This window comes from Vulpes lagopus, chromosome 2 (genome assembly GCF_018345385.1).
Source record: "Vulpes lagopus strain Blue_001 chromosome 2, ASM1834538v1, whole genome shotgun sequence".
In the NCBI taxonomy this organism is placed as follows: Eukaryota; Metazoa; Chordata; class Mammalia; order Carnivora; family Canidae; genus Vulpes; species Vulpes lagopus.
Genome location: NC_054825.1, coordinates 22,613,819 through 22,636,824, shown reverse-complemented (window position 1 = coordinate 22,636,824; position 23,006 = coordinate 22,613,819). Strand labels below are relative to the sequence as shown.

Here is a 23,006-nt window from a genome sequence, read left to right as displayed (position 1 = left end):
CTTCTCCCCTGGGGAAGCTAAAGGGAGGAGAGCCCAGAGCCCTTTGTAGAGGCCTCATTCTTGCAGGCTTCCAGGCCCATCTGGCTGGGGTCCCTCTTCTTTCTCTGCTGGGGGTTCTGTGTGGAAAGCTTACAAGAAAGGAGCCAGAGCATTAAGAGAGGGATAAGGTCAGCCCTTCCCAAATTCCATCTGGGATTTGGAGTGCAGACCTTGAGGGGGCTGCGGGGAACATTTCCTTCTGTTGTTTGGTTCTGCTTTGCATTCATTTAAAATTTCTGTGGAATTTATTACTGAAGGAGGCAGCTGCTTTTGTCTGCCTGCTGTTACCTCTCTCTCTCCCCATATCTCTTTGAGGAGCCATATCCTTCTCCATTCTCTGGAGGAACCATGTCTTCTCCATTCCCTTAATTCTGAAGAGGCTTCCTGAGCCCCCTGACCCAGGCAGCATATAAAACATCTGAGTGGTTAGAGCCAGCCCTCCATCCCTCTGACTACAGGACAGGGTAAGGGCTGCCCACTTCACCCAGGTTGGGCCAGTGAGAACCATCCACCTGGAGCTCTTGGGGTGCTCTCAGGGGAGAGGCACTGCTTTTCGGATGGGGCTGGAGGTGGAGTAGACAAAGCCCAGGGCCCTATGTGGCCATCCTTGCCCTCCTCCACACTGGCTTCATCCTCAGGCATATCCTTCACGCGGTAATAAAGAAAAGAGATGGGGAAAGAGGGAGAGAAGGGGGTATTTGGTGGTATTTTTGAGTGGCTCTGAATTCCCTGAATGAATCCATGCTTGAACTGTATCCCTGGACTCCCCTATTAGGTTCGCCCACAGCTTCACTGTTTTTGCTTAAACTGGTTTGAATTGCCTATCAATTGCATCAGAACTTTAAGAAAAAGATACAAAAACTCATAACAAAGCATTTGTCCGGGCAGCCCCGGTGGCACAGAGGTTTAGCGCCGCCTGCAGCCCAGGGCGTGATCCTGGAGACCCTGGATCGAGTCCCACGTCAGGCTCTCTGCATGGAGCCTGCTTCTCCCTCTGCCTGTGTCTCTGCCTCTCTCTCTCTCTGTGTCTCTATGAATAAATAAATAAAATATTTAAAAAAACAAAACAAACAAACAAAGCCGAAGCATTTGTCCTTTGCTTCCCGGTGCAACAGCCTTGGTATTTTCAGGCCCATGGAAGCAAAGTAGCATCCAGTCCACATCTGCAGCAGGGAGGAGTGGGGCGGCCACGGGCTTGAGTTCCTTGCAGAAACACAGCTAGCCTATCATTCTCTGGAAGAGCCATGTCACCTCAGGCAATCACTTCTCCATGTCTGGACCTGAATTCCTTTACTTTAAAGGTGCTGAATCAGAGAGAAGAGTCAAAGAACCCCCTTCAGTTGAAAACTGCAGGTTCCCAAAGGCAGCCGCTGTTTCATAGCATCTCCACACATGGCTCACTTTTATATGTCAACTTTGTTATTGCACATTTTATATCAGGGTGAGAATATTCGCCACAACAAGGACACTCATTTCTTATGTGCCGGGTTCTGTATTTGTTTGGGTAGAGTCCTATATAAGGCTGTTGGACTTGGGTTTCCTTAAACAGATGTGCAATGCTAGCCTGGTAGCTTGCTTTCCTTCATGCTGCAAATCCTCGTGAAAGGTCAGAGGGGTCCCCCTGGCTCCTGTGTAGTCACTCAGGCACACTCCTTCAGTTTCTTGCTGTCCTTGTTCTCTTCTCGATTTTGTATCATTTCATGCGGTCATCTCCTGCCAGCCTCTCTCTTCCAGTATCTGCCCTTAACTCTACCAAATAGTCCCTTTCACAAGCTTCACCTTCCCTTTTGCATTTCCAGATATTGTGTTCCTATCATGAGATGGCCACATATATCTCCAGAATTTATTCACCACTTACTCAACATATATAAGGAGCCAAGTACTTTGCATATCATTTCTTTAATATTCTCTCAAACACCCTAGTAAATGGGAACTATAGATTGTGTCAATTTGGTGAACTTATATGACTTTACTAGTCCTAAATTACTTTATCTATAAATAATAGATACAGTGGATATCAGAGGTGAAACTAGAAACTTGTAGTAGTAGATTTCTCCACTACCGTGTTCCTTTTTCTGAAGGGTTTTATTTATTTGGGGGGGGGGGAGGATTACTGGGAGGAGGAGCAGAGGGAGGAGAAGCAGACTCCCCACTGAGTGTGAAGCCTGATGTGGGAGTTGATCCCAGGACCCTGAGATTATGACCTGAGCTGAAGGCAGACGCTTAACTGTCTGACTCACCCAGGCACCCCACTCCCGTCTTCTTTCTAGTAAAATGGCTGGTCTTCAATAATGTGTGCCAAATGCTAAGTCATATAGCCTTCAAACAAGCCAGCTGCCTTCAGAGGTTCATCAATGACATCAGGCTGCCTCAGGGACTGTCACTCAACTCTCAGAATGTCTTTACAGGACACACCCTTCTTTCCACATGTCTCAAGGGAAAAAAAAAAAACACCCCTAGGAAATATGATACTTCTAGAAAAAAATGGAAAGTGTGAGAAACAGAGATGCACAGATGATGTGATGCCTCACATATTGGCTGGCTCTAAGTCTGGACTCTCTTCCATCCTTGAAAAGATGATAATCTGGAATTCATGGAAGATCCATACGATTTCTAGAGGAGCAACAATTGTACACGCTCAAATCTAAAGGTCTTGGATACTCATCCACCTCCCCTCCAGTTTCTCAGCAGTGCTGGGATAAAAGGCAATCCATCTCATTCTCCCACAAAGTTGCAGGTGCAGATAATAATTTGTGGAAAACAATGGGAAGCTGAGTGCCAGAGCTGAGCAGAGTCACATGCAAATCCGAGGAACTACCTGCTGCTGGCTCTTCAATTGCTGTTCACTAGAAACGGAGTTCAACAGGGCTTTCCAGGGCAGCTTTGTTCTTCATTACTTGCATGTGGAGAAAATTACAGGGGTGAACCTTCTGCCAAGTGAGAAAGCTCAGTTGAAAGGAGGGTGTGTGCTGGGAGGTGGGCCATGCTGTAATTTGGGGTTGTTGTTAATAAGGTTGTCATGGGAGGATCTCAAGCCATCCTTGAAGACTGGTGATCATGGGACTAGATTATGGGCTCATTCTAAGCAAATTAAAAACTCCACATACTGGAGGGGAAAAAGCCAGTATTTATTCAGTGTCTGAGAAGAATCTTATTTTTAATCGTTCTGCCAGAAAGCACTGAGAAACCAAAATCATGCCGTTTCTAACAGGGTAACCAGAGCAGGACTGATGATTTTAACTGAATGGATGATGAAGAGGAAGGGGAAGGAGAATGGGAAGAGGAAGAAGAGAAAGAGGAAGGATATAATAATCATCCTCACTATACAGATTAAAGACTCCTTTGAAGGAGGAGAGGGGGAAACAGAGATGGAAGGAGGCAGGAGACACAAGCGTGCATGTGCACACACACACGAGCACACACGTGCGCACATACACACATAGTCTACTACTCCAGAAGGTGGTGGACATGGAGAAAAGATGGACCCTACATAGCCAGGAGAGGTGGTCTGGAGCCAATATTACTTCATTTATTATAAACACAAATCAGGTCATCTTAGCATGATGATAATAAAGAGGATTCATGATTTGTACAAAAGTCGTACCTTTTAAAAACAATATGCATAGCACATCATTGGATTCTAATGACACTCGTGATGGAAGTGAGAGAAGGAATAAATGGGTTCAACTTCCATGTATTATTCAGCAACTTGCCTTTCTCCCCAGTTAGTATCTTGGGCAGTTTGTCCTATAGATTTATCGAATTCATTGTAAATGCTCTACAGTGTGGAGATATATTCTGAGTAGGTTAGCCACTGCCTACAATAACCACTCTTGCACGTGTTTTGTGGTGAAGCCGTAGTTAGTATCAGCAGACTGTGGATGAGAAACAGAGGACAACAGAGTTGAGGACTCCACAAATAGCCAGCACCCTCACCCTCAAGGCCAGATCCTTCAGAGCGGCTCAGAGTTGCTTTGCGGGTGGTGAGGCCCCACAGGGGGTGTGGCTCAGCTGGCTGTGGAAGCTGAATGTCACCTGGGGGGGGACTCACCTGCTCCAGATCTTCAGCTGACCTTTTGTTTTCTCCAGTCGGATCCTGATAGGGTAAGACAAAGAGCTCAGCGGCGGTGGGTAAGCCAGGGAGCACCGCCACCAAGATGTGCTGGCCTGGGACCCCTGTGGCCTGAGGGAGAAACAGAAGCTCATGTAAGTCCCACAGGAAGAGCTGGTGAGAATGCATGGAGTACTCAGTGGGCAGGAGGGCGGCACAGAGACACCAGGGGTGGGGTGTGCAGGTAGGCAGGCAGGCAGGATGTGAGCCTCCAGGATTGGGCCATGTCGTGGGGCGAGGCAGCGGAAGCCTGTGCCAAGGGCACCACCAGGGGCTAGGATACTGATTTCTCCCTCAGGGATGTGGGTGCTGCATCTCTGTTTCTGCCGCAGCACAGATGGCAGATGCAAGAAGGTTAAACAGTGGCTCAAGGCCATCCAGGTAGCGTGTGGTGATGCTGAGTTTGGAACTTTGGTCTGACCACGAAGCTTTTCTTCTTAAGCAGTGCTCTACTGCCTCCCTTCGCCTGACACTTTGCATGCAGGAGCCCCTATCACAGCTAACATTCTGTTTTATGGCCCTTCCAGATTTTAAACTCAGAGATTGTATCTGAATCATCCTCATTATATGCAAACCTGTTGACTCAATGACATCTGATTAAGGATTTCATTGTGAAACATCAGCAGAAAAACCCCATTGGATGAGGTAAAGGGAACTGATTTTACATCCAATTCTGTTACACAGTAAAAAGGAAGAAAACTGCAAATAAATTGGCCCTAAGCTGTACCTCTTGTGGGGTTTATTGGAGTCCTCTTGACAGTATGGTACCTCAGGGCTTAAGGAAGTAGCCAAATATAAATACTCATCTCAAAGACAGGGTGGGACGCTAGGAACTAGGGGCTGGGTCAGCTGCCTCCTGAGATGGGGTAAACAGGGAGCCTTTGAAGCTGGAAGGAATCGACTCGCTCTACCCTATTATACACTGTCCTGAGAGATGTTGAGCCAAACTGTTTATTTTGCCTTTATCTGATTATGCTACACAGCAGCCTGGAAATATTGATGAGCAGTAATTTCCAGCCCTCTGGACAGCTGGTGGAAAGGTAGAGGCCCAGGGGATGTGTTCCCTAGGCTATAAATGTGAAGAGAAAGCAGCCTGGAAGACGGGTCACTGCTGAGCTAATGCCTGGTGGATAAGTCACCCGGGAGAATGGGGCAGCTACCTGGGAGGTCTGTGGGGACATGGATGCCTAGAACACTACAGATGGAAGGAAGGGGACTGTGGACTCATCAAGGGGTGTCAGTCATCTCTCTTGGACAGCACAGGAGAGAAACCAGTTGTCACACCAGGGACAAACAGCTCCAAGGGCAGAAGGATTTATTCTGGGGGGGCCTGTAGTCTAGTAGCTGTGTCCCTTGGGGGCCATGGTGTTTAGCCACATGGAGGTGGTGGATGCCGAGGCACGAAGACAAAGGTGAGGTGGCCTTTCTGCAGAGGTGCATGAAGACAGCCCTTCTCCACCCCACAGTTCCACGTATCCCTGTTTCTCCATGTGAGAAACCAAATGATGGCCAAAGACTGGAGAGGTTAGGAAACCATGAGGGTAGTCTGACTCCCGGGTTTGACCTTTAACAGTGTGGTTGTGGACAGAACAGCCGAAGTCTCTATGTTCACTTTCCTCATCTGCAAAATGGGAATGATTACAGTAGCTGCATCATAAGCTACTTCTGTGATTAAATGTGCTGAATAATGCAAAGCACCGAGGAGAGGTTTAGGAATACTCTAAGTGTGAAATAAATATCAACAAAGAGCATGGCGTGAGAATGGGGAAGGCTAGCCCTTTGCCAACGGGCTGGATGTAGAGATCTGTTTTCTGAGCAGGCATTATCTGAACGCTTTTATCCCATCAGCGCTTTGTGTCACAAGGCATCATGTGCTGGGTACAGGAAACAATGTATAAAACACCCTAAATTGATTTTCCTGTTAGGCTAAGAAGATGCCCTGGGGAGAGAGAGCTCATCTCTGATTTTCTGGGTTTGTACAATAAATCTGAGCAGCTCCATGAGCAGATATTCTGTTTCTCTGCTCACTCATGAAAGTGGAGTATGCAGGGGGTGATGTGCCTAAAAGAAAGTGTTTTCTCAAACTGTCAGCGATACTTACTCAGACAGGGCTAAGCTTCACCGCCTTGGTGTTCTCCCAGAAACCACAGGGGACCGTGTTTTATGTGTTCAATCCCAGTCACTGGACTCAGACCCTTCGCTTCAATTCAATACCTTCATCACTCATCGGCTGTGAGACCTAAGCAAGTTATTTAACCTCTTTGAACCTCAGTTGCTTTGCCTGCAACATGAGGACAATAATACCTTCCTCTTGGGGCTGTGGCAGGAGAGACATGCCTTTGAAACAACTAGGACAGAGAGAGATGACTGACCATCCAGGGCTGAGTGCTCACTGCCGGCCAGGCTGGAGCCCAGGGCTGCTCTCACTAGGTATACTCACGCTGCGTCCCATAAGTCCTGGGCACAGTGGCGGATTGTACACTTGCTAGTGACCTGATCCAGAACCCTGCCTTGTGAAGATGACTGTCTTTCTTCTCGAGGCAGAGGGAAAGTTTCACAAGGCACAAGGGCCATGTGTTTGATCCCAGTTTCATCCCTCCACCCAGAGCATCTCGGCTGCATCTGCCCATGCAGGATTGGCCATGCAGACAGCAGGTGGTCAGCCAGACCTCCGGTGGGCTCCAGCCCTTCCCAGCAGTCTTTGCACAAGGCTCCCTCACCATGCAGCTCTTGGAGGATAGAGAGAAGATGTGCTCCGGCGAGAGAAGAACCTGCCTGCACTCACCTCTACCAGGGATTTTTTGATGACTCGGCTGATGTCCCTCCTCCACTCAGGGATATCAGGGTTGTAGTCGTCCAAGTTCGGAGAGAAGGAGAGGCGAAGGGATCGAAATTCCTCTGGGGATACAATAGGAGGGTGATTATGGAGAGTTCAATGGTTTTCTCAAAAGTGTGTTATATTTTATGCAAAGCCTTACTAAAGGGCCCTTTCCCTCCACACTCGCCAAAGATAACCTTCCAGAAGGCAAACTGGATATCCCATTTGAAATCTGCTGTCTGTCCCAGCCCTCATTTTCTAAACAAAGCCCTAGGTCTGGCCCAGGCCTCGCTCTGTAGCCTTTCCCCACTGGTCCTAGTTCTAGACTGAGCACTCCAGGACACAAGAGCCTCGGAATGCCCTGAATGCACTGCAGGTTTGTGACCTTGGCCTCTGCACACACTGTCCCCCTGTACAACACCCATCCTTCCTACCTGCCCTGCACACAGTATTCAAGCTCTAGTTGGAGCACTTCCCCACGGCATACTCTCTCCTGCCATGATGCAGTGTTCCTTGTTATGGTACCACTGTGTGTGCACATACTCCCATTATCGTTGTATGATTGTACCATTATTATTATATGATTACATGATTATAATTATGATGAGAGTCATTCTACTGCTATGTTTTGTTTGAATGGAGTTTTATTTCATGGAATTTTAAACTCCTTCCCTCAAAGAATTTGTTCATTGTCTCTGTAGCCTCTGAGTCCGTCTTGGTCATCCTGAAAGTAGGATGGGATTGTCAAAGCAAAGGTCCTATGAGGAGAATATGGGAAGCCTGAGGAGCACGGAACACTGCAGCACGGAGAAGCATTCATGACACTTATGGAAGACAGGGAGGAAGGCTTGGTAACCACGCTGTGGTGTCAGGAAGGCTCAGCAGGACTGGCAGGGGGTCTCTGTGCCCACATCAGTGACGGAGGAGTCCCCTGAGCATCAGGAATGAGTCTGCTTTCATGTCCCTGTAGCATTCAGGTCATTAGCTGGGATCAGCACATGGGAGGTGTGGCCTTGGCCCAAGCAGAGTGATGGGTTTCAGAGCCCAGCCCAGTACCAGTCAGGTCATGTCACTGCCCTAAAATCTGCTAGTGGCTCCACATGGCTTTCAGAATAAAAGCTCAGCTTCCTAACCACAGCTTTCCTAGTCCACATAAGCTGGGCCAGACTTTCTCTGCTGCCTTACATCTTGAGGTTCCTGGGTGTAGCAGGACCATATCCATCCCCATGCTCTTCCACGCTGCCGTGTTCCTTCCCGTGTTAGTGCATTTCCACTTTGCCAGATACAGCACGGTCAGCTCCTTCTCATCATCATTCAGTCTCTCCCAGGAGAAACCTCTGCCACTAGCAACCTGAGTTATCCTCCCTTCTGCTACATCAGACCCCTCATCATATGACCCTATCTGTTATCCTCATACTTCTTGCCACTTAACTGATTTTGTCTTTACTGTCTGTCTCCCACACGGGAATAAAAGGTCAATGAGGCCAGGAAGACCATGTTCCTGGCCCTGTGAGATGGTGCCCAGCACATGGTAGGTTTTTGATCATTATCTAGTCATTTAATTAAGAAGTTTGTTAAATAAATAAATACACAAATTACACTGGACGCTCTCTGTAATTTATGCATTTACTTATTCAACAAACATTTCTTTCTTGTTTTAAGCATCTCCTCATGCTTCAGTAGGGGCTCAGTGACATCGGCAGTGCTGATTATACATTCGGGAAACATAATAGCCCACTTGCGCATTTCCTAACGACGCTAAAGACGTATCAGACACAGGCTTTGAAGACTCTTAAATTATAAGGAGCGTATTATGGCAGTTAGCCTATTTCAAAGGTGTATTTTTCGAAGCTTGACTATTTTATGAGATACTGGTCACCTGTGTGAATATCACCACTTTGGTTCTGGTGGAGAATAATGAAATGCATCTTACTTAGCAGCATGGTCAATGGGAGCACAAAGGTATCACCCACTCAGCCCTAACTTTTCACTTTAAAGATATAAACCAATGTCACTTTCCCTTTCCCTGAACCTCTTACTAAATCATAGAAACTTCACCTACAAGGGAAGCTGTTTATCTTAATTAAAAAAAAAAAACAAAGAGAAAAATCATGCAGCTCTCTCTGTAATAACTTAGTATGCTCAATAACAGGACACAGGTGTGCTACACCTATGTTTACTCAACAAACAGGGGATACATGTGGGAACCCTGAAAAAGGTAAACACCAGTGATAAATAAATACATAAATACACACACACGAAGAGATGAGCCTTGAACAATGTAGGGGTTAGGATGCCATCCCTCACCCCAGTAGTTGAAAATCCACATTGAACTTTTGACTCCCCAAAAGCTTACCTACCAATACCATACTGTTGACCAGGAGACATAATGATAACATAAACAGTCAATTAACACATATTTTCTATGTTATGCTTCATATACAGTATTCTTACAGTACACTTAGCTAGAGAAAATAAAATGTTATTAAGAAAACCATAAGGAAGAGAAAATACATTTATAGTACTGTACCAAAAAATATATTTATGTATAATTTATAATTACATATAATTACATATAATATAATTTATAATTATAATTTATAATTTATATATAATATATATTTTAAAATATATATTTTATATATGTGTATATATATACTTACCAAAAAAAATCCATGTATAAACAGATCCTTAAAGTTCAAACCTGTGTTATTCAAGGGCCAACTCTGTGTGTGTGTTTGCAACTGCTGAGGCAGATGAATTCTCACATTTACATTTTCTTTTTTGTATTTAAGAGCAAACTTTGCCGTAAAGCAAACGAAAGAAAATGATACAAACTAGATTTTCTTTCCTACAGTCTGTTTTGTGGGTTTGAGTGGACAATGTTTCCCCTGACTGTGATGGCCTCACTGTTCCCCTCAGCTTAACTAAATTTTAGACAAGTTTCTTCCTGACTGCAGGTCTCTTACCTCCCTTTACTTATAGCATTTACTTTAGAAAACCTGGAATTGTAAATTCCTTCCCTGTTCTTTTGAGATACACATCTTCTCCAACTCAGGAACATCTTTCTCAGGGACCTGGGAGCCACCTTTTTGAAAAGTACCATTGAGGGCTCCTGGGTGGCTCAGTGGGTTAAGTGTCTGCCTTCCACTCTAGTCATGATCTTGGTGTCTTGGGACAGAGCCCCATGTAGAGCTCTCTGCTCAGCAGGGAGTCTGCTTCTCCCTCTCCCTCTGCCTCTGTGTTCCTCCCCTTTCTCTCTCTCAAATAAATAAAATCTTCCCCTCTCCAACAAAAAAGAAATGTAACCATTAAGAAAGAGAGAAAATTAGTGTGGAGGTTCCTCAAAAAATTGTAAATAGAACTACCTATGATTTAAGAACTCCCATTTCTGAGTATTTACTAAAAATAAACAAAAAAGCTAACTTGAAAAGATATCTTCACCCCATGTTCATTTCAGCATTATTTACAATAGTCAATATATGGAAATAACCTAATTATCCATAGACAGATGAATGGATAAAGAAAGTATGGTATATACGTAGAGTGGAATATTATTTAGCCATAATGAAAAGAAATCCTGCCATTGGGTGACAACATGGAGGAACCCTAAGGGTACTGTGCAAAGTGGAATAAATCAGACAGAGAAAGACAAATACTGTATGATCTCACTTACATGTGGAATCTAAAAACAAAAGCAAAACCAAAACCTCAGATACAGAGGACTGATGGTTGCTAGAGGTGGGGGTGGAAGGTGGGCAAAATGGGTGAAGGGATCAAAAGGTACAAACCTCTGGATATAAAATAATAAGTCATGGGGATATAATATACAGCATGGTGACTATAATTATTAAGGCTGGATTGTATATTTGGAATTGTTAAGAGAGTAGATCTTAAAACTTATCATTATAAGGAATAAAAGAATTGTAACTACATATGGTGCTGGAGGTTCACTAGACTTGTGATTATTTCACAATATCTACAAATACTGAATCATTATGTTGTACACTTGAGATTAATATAATGTTATATGTTAATTGTATTTCAACAAAAGAGTAAGATTGATACTACTGTCATGTATGCTAGAAAGGGGAGTGGAGGGGAAGGAGATAGGACCTCTGTCTCCTAGAGGGTAGGTGCCTAATTTCCATAAGCACCAATTAACAAACACAGATATCTAATCACATTGATAATCCCCTCACCCCCATATTCCTCCAGTACTTTTCCACTAGGTCATCCCAGGATTTAAAAATATTCCTGACTTTGGGAATCCTGGGTGGCTCAGTGGTTGAGAGTCTGCCTTTGGCTCAGTGCGTGATTCTGGTCCAGGGATCGACTCCAGCATCAGGCTCCCTGCAGGAGCCTGCTTCTCCCTCTGTCTATGTCTCTGCCTCTCCCTCTGCATCATGAATAAATAAATAAAATCTTTAGAAAACTATTCCTGACTTTTGTTTTAGTTGAGATCAATCTTGCCTGTTTAACTCTGTGCGATATAATTTGTCTTTAATAGGTCACACATGTCATTAAGATTTTCCACTAATACATAGGAAACTCTGACACTTCATCTGACTGAAGACAAATTGACATTGTTTGCTCAGAAATTTGGTTTTAGGAGGGAAGACCACTTCCTTGCTTAAGCTTTGGATGAAGAAACTGTTTTTAGTGAAGGTAACTCATCTGATGGAGACTGATCCACTCTTGGAGGACACCTTTCAAGACATTTTAGGAAGAGCAGTAACTAAGCCTGGTGAGGGAGCAAGGTGGTTAGAAATATTTCCTCTGGATTCAATTCTAAGGCTCTATTTGTTTATTACAGTTATCTCATATTTTCTCATTTGTAAAATAAGAGTAAATATAGCATATTTCTTGTATAAGTCTGCTCAGAGGATTCAATAAGACGTCCTATTTATCAAGTGTTTAGAACAGATGCTGATAAGGCCTTTGTCAATGTTAATTTCTACCACTACCATCACTGTTATTACCAGAGCTGTCACTGAAGAGCAGAATGACTTGAAAGCAGCAATTTCCCACTTCTGGGCTACAATCTCCTATCTGTGAAATGATGGGATGGGCCAGATAAGCCCCAAAACCTTCTGGGTTTAACGTTCTCTCCGTGGTTCTGATGAGGTGACTGATAGATTTAATCAAGAGGGCATGTGTTGGGAATCACGGGTCAGTGCCTGTCAGTGACACCCAGGATATGCAGGAAGGAGAGCCTCACATGGAACGGACATGAGAGCTGGTTAGTGGGGCAATTTCAGAGCATGGGCCCTATGTCTAGACGGACCGTGTGAGGAGCCCAGCTCCACCATATATGAGCTGGGGCAAGTTGCCTGCCTCACCGAAGTAAGGAGAGGAATAACATCACCTACCCTATGCTAGGGTTGCTGAGAGGATTCGGTGCATTCCCAAAGCACAGAAAGGAGATGGGGAAGGAAAGAGAAGTGAAAGCTCTCTTCCATTCTGGCCACCTGGCTGAGAGGTCTCCTCACTGATGGGACCTTGTGAGGAAAACCAGAGCCCTGGTTTGCTTTCACTTACTGTTTGGGCTTATCAAGCCTCTTGTAGGGGGCCCGGGTGGGGGATGGGGGCAGGAGGAGGTAGGAGGGAGGAGATATTATGAATGTAACACCTGGCATGGGAGGAACATTGTCCTCAAACTTGTTCAAAGTTGCTTACAAATTACATTTTGAATTTGAAGGTCATGTTGGCAGAATGAAAAATGAAAAAGCAGAACCTGCATCAAGGATTCTACGACTGGGGCAACTGATTATTTGGACCACTGGCTAGTTTGTCTCTGTCTCACCCTTCCTCCTTTCATTCCTCCTTTTACTCTTTCTCTGCACAGCATTCATCTTTCTTATCTTATATTAAATTCTTGTTGTTGTTGTTGTTGTTTTTTAACTTTTCCATGATGCGTAATTTTACATTCTTACTATCCACTAATAATACTCAGTGCAAACTTATCTTCCTGGGCAGGGAAAAATTACCAAAATGAGATCCAATTTGTATAAACTGCTCTTAATCCCTCATTTTCAGCTGGGGATCCTACCTTTCCACTTTGGTAAATTTTCATTTTGTGCAATACTGACTATATTTAACTTCCCCCACTGATTAGAAGATTTCTGTGTAGTTGTTCTTTCAAACTCATATCCCATCTCTGGCAATATGTGACATCTGCTTATTTGGGGCCTCCATCGCTTTTAATCCAGCAGGGTTTGTTTGTCTGTTTGTGTGTGTGTGTGTGTGTGTGTGTGTGTGTGTGTGTGTGAGATACATATTTGAGGAAGAGATTTTCAGAATATTTAGATACTGATAGATTCTTCTTAATAATCAAGACTCTTAAAAGTTGAACTTAAAAAAAAAGCCTCAATATTAACTCTTTTTTTTAATAATGGGTTTTAGTTATTTGAACACCAAAAAAATACTAATAGAATGAAGTAGCTTTACCCGTAATGAAACTCATTCTGCTCCACTTCAGGTGAGTGAGGGTAGAGTTGCCCTATGTGCACCTGAGCCATTTGCAGAAAACAAACTTATAAATGCTCTCGGGGTCTTGTGACCATAATTGTGCTGGTGAACCACATCTCTCCTAGAGGGCGAGACCAGACCTGACTTGGTTCTTTCTCCACTACTATTCACCGTTCTCTGGGTAGAGGCCTGGTGGCTTCTGGTACCCTAAAGCACATCGCCTCATTTGAGCTTGGGACCAACCAGGGCTTGATGCACAGGGGCACTCACCATACACTGCGATGGTCTTTGTGTCTTGCAGGATGGCATTCCCAGCGGACACCTGCACTGTGATGGTGTTCATCCCTTCAGAAGTAAACTTGAATGATATGCTTCCTTCCAGGGTGATCAGAGGCTAAAATAGGTGAGGGTATACAGAGTGAGTGGACAACTGTTCAGTTCCAAAAGAGACAGCCACTAGCTCGGAGCCACCAACAAGCCAGTTAAATTGGCACAGATTTTCCTGGCATGTCTCAGTGCAACTGGCTCCATCTGGGCTTCCCCATCAACTCCATCCAGGCCAGAAAGGAGCTATGAGAGCCATGACCCCACATGACTCTGCCCATCCCTTGTGAATGTGACACCTTTCTTCTGGTGTCATCCTGATTCAGGGCTGGTGAGATTGATAGGTCTTGCTCACTGGTGGGATAGATCTCTCTATTGTAACCTACTCATAACAGGTGGATCTCTTAATACAAAGAAATACTCAAATCAGATGAAAACAGGTAGTTCATATTAACCAAGATTTAAGCAAATCTTAAGATTTAAGAAAATCTATAGGCTTCCAGTCATTCATCTCCAGGGTTTACTATTCATAGAAAATGACAATGGAACACAGCAACCATGCACACCAAGAATGTTCTAGTTGGACTGGAGTGGCCTTGTGTGGCTTGGCCCCTCTGAGAAGCCCTATCAGCAGTTTCTGGAAGTAGCTGCTATGGAAACAAGTACTAATTGGATAGTGGTTTGAGGGCTGGAAAAAAAAGAAAAACCACAACAATTTGGAGTAGTGCCTGTAATATAATCGGACACCGGGGTCCTGCAGGAAAAGATAATTAGCCTATTGACCTCCCTCAACTCATTCCCCATAAACATTTCTTTCCTCTCTTTTCTTAATTAATTTTAAAATCCAAATTCATGTAACTCCCTATATGGCAGAGGGAAGACTAAAGCCCAGCACATGACATAAGAAGTCTACTCAACATAATCTGTTGAGAATTTGGTTTTCTGCTATAAGGTCAAAAAACATTTAAAAAGGAGACACAGGAGAAAGTTCTTTAGTACATTCACCTCCTAGCACTAGATTTTAGGCAAATAACTTAGATTTCTCTTCTGTCACTGTGGGTAGTGGGCCCAATGTGGGCCAAATTTATATGCATAATTTCAGAAGAAATAATTAAAAAAAGCCTTCTTTTCAGAGGAGTTAAATTAGCAGTAGAGGTGAAGAGTTTCCTTCCTCTGCCAGGCATGTAGCAGGTTTGGCATCAGAAGAGATTTCCTCTCTGGGCCTGTGCAAAATCATGTCTCTAGTTAAAGCCAACATTCAGCTCTGGGGTAGAAAAAGATTTGTATCAGAAGAAGATGCACTGTATTTGAAGAGCAAAGTCACCAAGTTCAAGAGAGCAGCTCTGCTGGAGAAAGATGAAGCCTTCTAATCCTGAGCAACTCTTGTAAGTGCCCTTTCTGGGGGCCTTAGACTGGACCGCCTGAATTGATATATAGAAGCAAACTAATCCCTGAGAATGGAGGAAATTCAAAACAGAGCTTGCAGCCTGGTAGGAGGGCAAGAAAAATCCCCATAGGTATGGGAAGGCCTCGGATCTGGCCTCCACATGAAGCAGTCGAATGAGGCAGGAGGAAACCACTTCATGTGTGTCCGCCTGACTTTTTTATCTGCACAATGAGGGACTTAGAGTAAATAAGATTTAAGGCCTCTGCTGGTTTTAGAGTTGCTGCTGACTTTTGCTCATGGGGCATGTTTCGGGAAAACATAAAGGGTGAAGTTGAGAGAAAGGAGAGGCCACATGAGGAGGGCCGCATGGGGGCTGGGGTGTAATAAATAAGTCTTTGTTGCTTTTGACCATCTGGTATCCACTGTTTTTTTTTCCTTTTGAGGACCATTTCTTAGTCCATGTGGTTCCAAGGAGGCTGACTTCAACACCTCTTCTTCCACCCAGCCCTGGGAAGGCGAGATCACTAATGCTCCATTCTGGGACTTCTTTTCAAACTTCTGTTAAAGCCAGTTTATGTTCTCTGCTCAGTTGTGAGAGTATAAAGCTCAGGCTGCTGCTAAGGCTCTTTGCAAAGGGAAGTCCAACTGGAGAAGAAGGCTAACATAGAGGAAGCAGAGATGAGGTGTAGAAGTGGCGTGGTGAGACAGGGACAGAGGGATAAAAGGAACACACGGATGAGACTACTGGAGCACTATGAGCCTGCTGTCCCCGAAGCTAGGACTACCCCTAGACTCCTGAGCTCCATAATCCCCTTCACTTCCTTTATTTCCTCAGCCAGTTTGAGCTGAGGTGCCAAGGGATCCTGTGTGGAAGGCTGACCTACCTCGGTGTTGTTTCCGTACCACCACACGTAAGTGAGGGTGCCCACTTGGCTGGGCCACAGCACTGCCGTCGCGTTGACCTCTTTGTTCTTTGTGGTGACAAAGGGAAGAGACAGGTGTACATGCTCCAGGGGACCTGAGGCATAAGAGAAAAGACGAGGCATAGAGAAGGAAGAGCTTTCTCTGCTTCACCTTTCCTGCTCTGAAGAGAATACATATTCATTCTGGAAGTCTCCAAAACATCAGTCATACTCCCTAAGGAAGGTGCCAAGGGGCTTTCCCTACCTTAGAAAAAAGATATAATGTGACCCACTGTGTCTCAATATTTTCTATTTACTGATCTTTCTTCTAGGCCTAAAACTTGAGTTATTTATGTGTGAAACTTAAAAAAAAATACAAGTAATTTATGAAGTCCTCAAATGAACAGGCATAATATGAGAATTCAAAGGAAGATGTGAAGTGTTTCCAAGAGGTCAAACCCATGGTGGTAAACCAGGATGATGAAAACCTCATGGACTGGATGTGGTGACAGCAGGAGCTGGTGGTAGTGGTGGTTACAGCAACAAATCCCCAAACCATTTTAGATATAATTATTCTTGAGGCTTTGTTGGCATTGTAAAGATCAATATATATGTGTAAATCTGTATTTTTATGTATGAGAGCATGTGTGAGTGTCCCTCTGCATGAGTATATGTAACACTACCTGGTTCAAACTGTTTGGTGTTGAGTTCAGCTTGTCCAGGACCACATATGTGTGAGCAAGTAGAGACAGCCCTGTGGTTCTCAGATGTATTCAACTAAAAAAGGGGATGATTCTACTTATGGAGGCCCATTAGACAGAAGCCTTAATCAGATGCCCAAACCCACAAAGCTATGAGTACCCTCTTCATAGAAAACCAGTAGGGCTCTTCCTCTGACCCCTGGTCTTCCCTTTGAGCTACTTCTCCCAGGCAAAATGCAGTTTCCTTTGAGGTGAATGTGGCAAAATTCTGTCATCCCATCATTATTCCATGAAGTGGAGAAGAAAGTGATAGCTTTCCATCTGATTTAATCACCACTTAATGTGTTTCCAAGGGTATATACGTTGGCCTTTTTTTCCCACCATATACTCAGCATTCTGCTGAGTAATATCATCCACACCCTGGCCTTCAACTATAAAGGACGTGCTTAGAACTCAAAAACCACCTACTTACTCGGGACTCAATTAGAAGCCAGATGTTGAATAATGAATAAGAAATTCATTATTTCCCCTGCATTCTGTATTCTCCATATCTTGATGCATGAAACCAATATTTATCCAGGGGACCAACCCAGAAGCAAAAAGTCAATCTGGATTCCTTATTCCTTGTCATCCAGTCTATGTTGGGTATCAATTACTTGGTTTCATAAATATCTCTCAGTTAGAGTTCCCCTCACCATCTCCACTCCTTCCCTGGCTCATACAGCTGGGCTGTCATGACCCGCACAGATCTTCCTGCCTCCAACCTGCCCCCACACTAATAATCCAACCTCTGGCTACGTGTTCAGTGCCTGCATTCCTAAGTAGTAGATAAGCTGCACCAACTTCCAGGGTCCTCAGCACCTGGAATAAAACATACACTCCAGGGTGAGAGTAGAGCAAGTGCAAAGATCTTGAGGGGGAGATGGTTCTCCATGTTTGCAGAAGAAAAGAGAGCCTAAGTGACTGCAGTAGAGAGATGGAGGGAAACAGAGGGAGCCAATGAGATCTAAGAGGGATTCAGGACACAGAGCATGTTGTTTTGTAGGCTCTGAAGTATGCATATGTGTGTTTGTCTGAGTCCATTCTTACATGTAGACACATTATACATTCATACAATATATGGCGATGACTATGTACCTTTTCACACAACAAAGTGTTGTGAGCGTGATGTTTCTAGAAAGCCAAGTTGATCATACTACTCAGGTGTTCAAAATTAAAATTCCCACTACCTAATAATGATGATGATAGTTAACACATATTGATCTAAAATTTGTGAGACAGAGAACACAGGCTGCAAACTTTTGGAGGGTAAGAGTTTCTCCTATCTTTGAATATAAAAAGATTAGAAGAGTTCCTGAGATGTAGCAGACAATCGAATGTTTGTTGGGTAGATGATACAATTTCTCATTTCTGCTTTTGTCTGTGCTTCTCTCTCTTCCTAGAATTAGAGGCTTGGTGACCAGCATACAGAACAGAATTGATTTTCTGGCTTATAAGCCATATGATAAGAAGTAGTTGTTCATAAGTCAGAATGGTTCAATGTACTAATAAAAGGGCAGCATTTACTGAGTGATGACCATGTACCACATATTCTGCTAATGACTCTTTTTACTCTCATTTGCTCCTCACAACAACCTCGTGAAGTAGGCACTACTATCGCTTCCATTTAGAGATGAACAAACAGAGGAAAATGACTTTCCCAAGGTCATGAAACTAGGAAACATCAATTCCAGGGTGTGAGCCCAAGTAGTTTGATTTTAAAGCCCATGCTCTGGCCAGCAGACAAATGCTCAAAAAGATCTTTCCCATCTTCACAAAAGAGCTATTGAGAGTCAGTATCTACCGATCACTTAAATACATGCCAGGCATTAGCAAATGCACTTTACACATGCTCTCATTTCTTACATGGCTCTTGCTGTTCCCTATCACTCAGTCTGCTCCAGCAGGCTATGCCCTGTTCTCCCCTGCAGTCTTGGCTTAGACACCTCTCTGAGGGCACCTGCCAGCCTTCAGTCTCCGCTCCAGTGACCAGGCTTCTGGAATGTCCTTCCTGTCTCCCCTGATCTGAGTGAATGACTCCGCTAGAATGCAAGGACTAGATAAGCTCTCTTAGACATGCCAGTTCCATTCTAAAGGGGTTCAGCATTTTTGTCTCTCTCACATGAGTATTTAATATTTTTTAAAGTCAGAACATCAAAATAAGAGTGGTGCCAGTGTGTCCTGTTAATAACAAAAATGGGATCTTTTCAGTGAAATGTGGTCATTAATTCATTCAATAGTTTTGGAGTGTTGCCACATGTCGGGCAGCACTCTAGGTGCTCGAGACACCTGGTACTTGGTGGAGGTTATGTATTATTGAGGGAGGGAGGCAGGCACTAAACACATAGAGCAGAGGTAGGTGCTATTTTTGTCTCTCAGAAGGAATGACATTTGAGCAGTGACCTGAATAAACTGAAGGAGTCCACCACATACTATCTGTGATGCTCCAGGATGAGGGTAGAGCAAGTGCAAAGATCTTGCAGAGGAAGTTTGAACAGCAAGAAAGCCCAAGTGGCTGCAGGGGAGAAATGGAGGGAAAGAGTGGAAGCCAATGAGATCTAAGAAGGATTCAGGACATACAGCATATCGGCTTGTAGGCCCTGAAGGATGCATATGTGTGCTCGTATGAATTCATTCTTGCATGTTTGTACATTACATGTTCATTCAAATATGTGCGATTTACTTTTCATATTCCCACCTTGTCCTCTTGTAGTCATTTAATTTTCATGTGTTTAACACATCTAGTTCCTGATGCCCAAAAGCCTATCTTTTAAGCATCTCTTCTATATGCAGAAGGTGCAGTCTGCACTAAGTGAGTTGTGGAAGTGGAACTCCAGCCCCTGGAGGCCCTCAGCTGGCTGGATGCACTAAATCCAGAGCCGAACAAGCCAGCAGATGTGGCTCCATCAGACAGGTGCCTGTGATGCACAAAAGGGACGGCAGGTGGCGCTGCATCACTCCATATGAATCTTCCTGACTAGGTGGGTGAGGGAACTGGGAAAATACTTGTGTGAATTGGGTCTCCCTCCTCTTTTCTTGTTTAGCCTTAATGTGTTACAGGATGCAGCTGATGTTTGTGAGGCTGAACATTGTGTGTGTGTGTGTGTGTGTGTGTGTCTGTGCGTGTGTGCACGCATGTGTATGCACACACGTAATGATTGCTCTGGACTGTAATGACTGCTCTGCCATTTGTTTTGGAGACTTCCTTTGACCACCAAATTAAATATTGTGTATGCATTATATTGCTGATTGTCTGAAATGTTCAAGAGCGTCTAGAAGAAATAAAAGTAGTTCAAAGAATAAAGATGAGGTCCTAAAGCAGAGTTCCTTAAACTTCAACATACATAAGGATTATACTAATCTGTTCAAGGCAGATTATGATGCATACTACTAGGAATTCCAATTCAGCAGGTCTGGGAGAAGGCATAGGACACTACATTTTTATCATGTGATTCTGGGGCAGGGGACTCATTAAGCCACATTTTACAAAACTCAAGTCTGACATTCTCTGGCCAATATAATAATCATATGAAAAGTTGTAAAGCCACAAAAATTGATCAAGAAAATGATCCATTTACCGTAAGATAGGAACAGAAAGACATCTACCTATGTAGGGAGGTAGTTGGAGAGAAGAGATGGGAAGAACTAGAAAATCCGTATCATCTTTTTTTTTTTTTTTTTTAAATCTCCCATTCTGCAAATTTGCATAGTTTTCAGTGACTTTTTTCTGCAAGACTTGCTGAGGTGGGGTGGCTTTCTGAGCAGAAATCTGCATGTCCTCTAAATTCTACCCCCTGCCCCGCCAGCTAAAGGCAACACTGGCTGCACCACATGTCTCCTTAGTTTGCAAACTAGCAGAGCACAGTAAATCCTATCCCCAAGGACTTTCCAAATGTCAGGCTACAACAGATTACCCAGCCTCCCAGTGAGAAAGGCTGGCCCACTCTTGGAAACATTAGAGCTGGCACATCATCTCCATTTGTTTCTGATAACCTTTGCAAACCCATATTAAAAAACAAAACCAAAACTAAAAAACCCTCTGATTTGGAACGAAGTCACTTTTCTGACCTGGAGAGTACAGAGAGAGCATGCCATCAAGTCAGGCATTGGGGGTGAATTGCAGCAAAAGGGAGGGGGTACTGGTGAGAGAGGCAGAGGGCAGGCTTGACAAAGGGAACCAAGAACTGATGCTCAGAACCCACTAAATAGAAACACACATGTTATTTTGTGATGGTGGAAAAGAAAGCTTTACTAGTTGACAGACCACAGCATATTTTGCTGGAAAGAACCTTTGAGAAACAAGATGTGTGTTCCTCACATGCCAGGGGAGAAAACCTAGGCTCAGAGAAATGGAGTGAGTTGGCTGGAAGTCCAGGCCAGCATCTGTACCTAACAACTGCCAATTCAATCGAGTGTTTGTTTTTTTCTAAAAAAGACCACCCAAACCCCTCTCCCCCCACACTGTGGCACCAAAAGTTGCCATGATCTTCAGGTTTGAGGTCTGGGAGAATGTTGATCAATTATAGTCTTGTTCTGACTTCCTGTAAGTGTAAAACAGTGTCAAAGAGAAAGTACTTCTCCAATCTTTGCTTTCTCCATCTGAAAGACATGCTTGTCATGGTAGAGGTGTCAGGTGAGGCAAAGGAGTCCTGCTTTGATACAGTTAGTACGAAAGAGTTAATTCTTAGGCCCAAAGTTAGGCTTAGGAAGGGGTTCCATTATATGAAGTATGCTTATCCAAACACTTAACCCAAGATGAGGCTAACAAAATTAAATCGGAACACAAAACTTTCCATTATAGATCATCTGCTACTAGGGTGAAAGTCAAACTGCCGAGCCACTCAACTAGGCTAATGAGGAAAAAAAAAAACAAGAACAAAGAGCTTTATTTCTTTTAGAAGTCCTGGCTTCAGCAACCTCTGATCTTTGTGCTGTTTTCCTTCCCAGGGGTGAGCAAACCTAGCAGAGGGCCAGGGTAGAGAGTTAGCCCTCAAGGGATATGATCATTTTTCCAGGTGAGGAAGAATCCAAAGGGTGACCAGGAGGGCAAGGTGTGGATGATCTATGGGAGAGCCTGAGAAACAGAGACCAAAAAGCTGCTGAATTTGAAATCAGTATTCACATACAGTTAGAGTGTGGAAGATGTTTCATACATATGCAAGATATGGAGCAAAATCGCCGTAATTCTTCAGGAGAGCAGCTCTCAAACAAAAATCCCCCTTGTAGAATAAGTCAGGATATGACAGGCTGCTAGGTAGGTGGCCATTCTCAGCAAATGTACTGGCGTTTATGTTAGTTTTGCTACCAATAACCAATGTTTGTGATGTATTTCTGAGAGATTTGCTGACCGTTACTTAGTAAGGAAGATTATTTCTTAGGAAGAGACAACTCCAGAAAGTCCATACAGGTCAGCCTGGAGGTGAGGGTAGCCATGGTGTCAGCAGGAAGGGAGCCTATGAAATGTGCCCTGAACCTATGTAGTTGTATAGCAAGTTGCTCATGCTCCTTTAGGACAATCTGCAAAGTGGAGGGGACAAGGCTGCTGGAGACAAGTGCCATCACTGACAACAACCTTAGTGATCAAGAGACAGGCAAACCTAAATCTAAAGCCTGGCTTTGTAGGCTGCAATTTCAAATATATTATTCAAGCCCTCTGATGCCCACTGTTCTGGGTAAAGGAGGGTTTCTAATAGTGCCTTCTTCATCAGGTTATTTTGAAAAGTGAAATCATACAGGTAAAGAGCTTGCTTAGCTTAAGGCCCGGCACATAGTAATTGCTTAATAAACATTAGCTGAAAAGACGTAGGAGGAACCATGCAGGTTGGGAATCTTGTAAGGGTTTGTTTAAACCTAAAGAAGGGAGGATGTGTTTCTTCAAAGCACCTTTGTCATGAATGTGTGGGAGAGAAAGACCAAGAATCACTAATACTGCCGGAATTGTCGGTAATGAACAATTGCTCAGGGACTCCCTAAATAGTCTTGTCCTCCCACTGGACCACAGTAGCTTAACAAAAAAAGATTCTAGTTGATAGTCAGTTCAGTGTGCAAGATGCAGGTAAGAGGCATGGAATATGGCCCAGCCTTAATGCTCTTGGTCTAGAATTTAGAATTAATTTGGACAAGGCCATTCATAAAAGGAGTTACTTTCATTTTAGAAGGCCAGCACCCTATCCATTAGGTCACTGGCGCTTCACATAGCTACTTTTATTTCAAA

General features: G+C 43.9%; 1 protein-coding gene across 5 annotated transcripts in view; it reads right to left on the bottom strand.

The window, feature by feature from the left end:
• Nucleotides 1-23,006, bottom strand: part of SORCS1 (sortilin related VPS10 domain containing receptor 1) — a 495,497-nt gene that overhangs the window by 27,754 nt on the left and 444,737 nt on the right. For all 5 annotated transcript variants that reach the window (XM_041746197.1, XM_041746198.1, XM_041746200.1 and 2 more), the window contains exons 20-23: nucleotides 16,035-16,168; nucleotides 13,710-13,833; nucleotides 6,936-7,048; nucleotides 4,091-4,222 (exon numbers count right to left, since the gene is read on the bottom strand). In XM_041746197.1, the coding sequence (XP_041602131.1) occupies nucleotides 4,091-4,222; nucleotides 6,936-7,048; nucleotides 13,710-13,833; nucleotides 16,035-16,168 (503 nt within the window). The remainder of the gene's footprint in view (nucleotides 1-4,090; nucleotides 4,223-6,935; nucleotides 7,049-13,709; nucleotides 13,834-16,034; nucleotides 16,169-23,006) is intronic.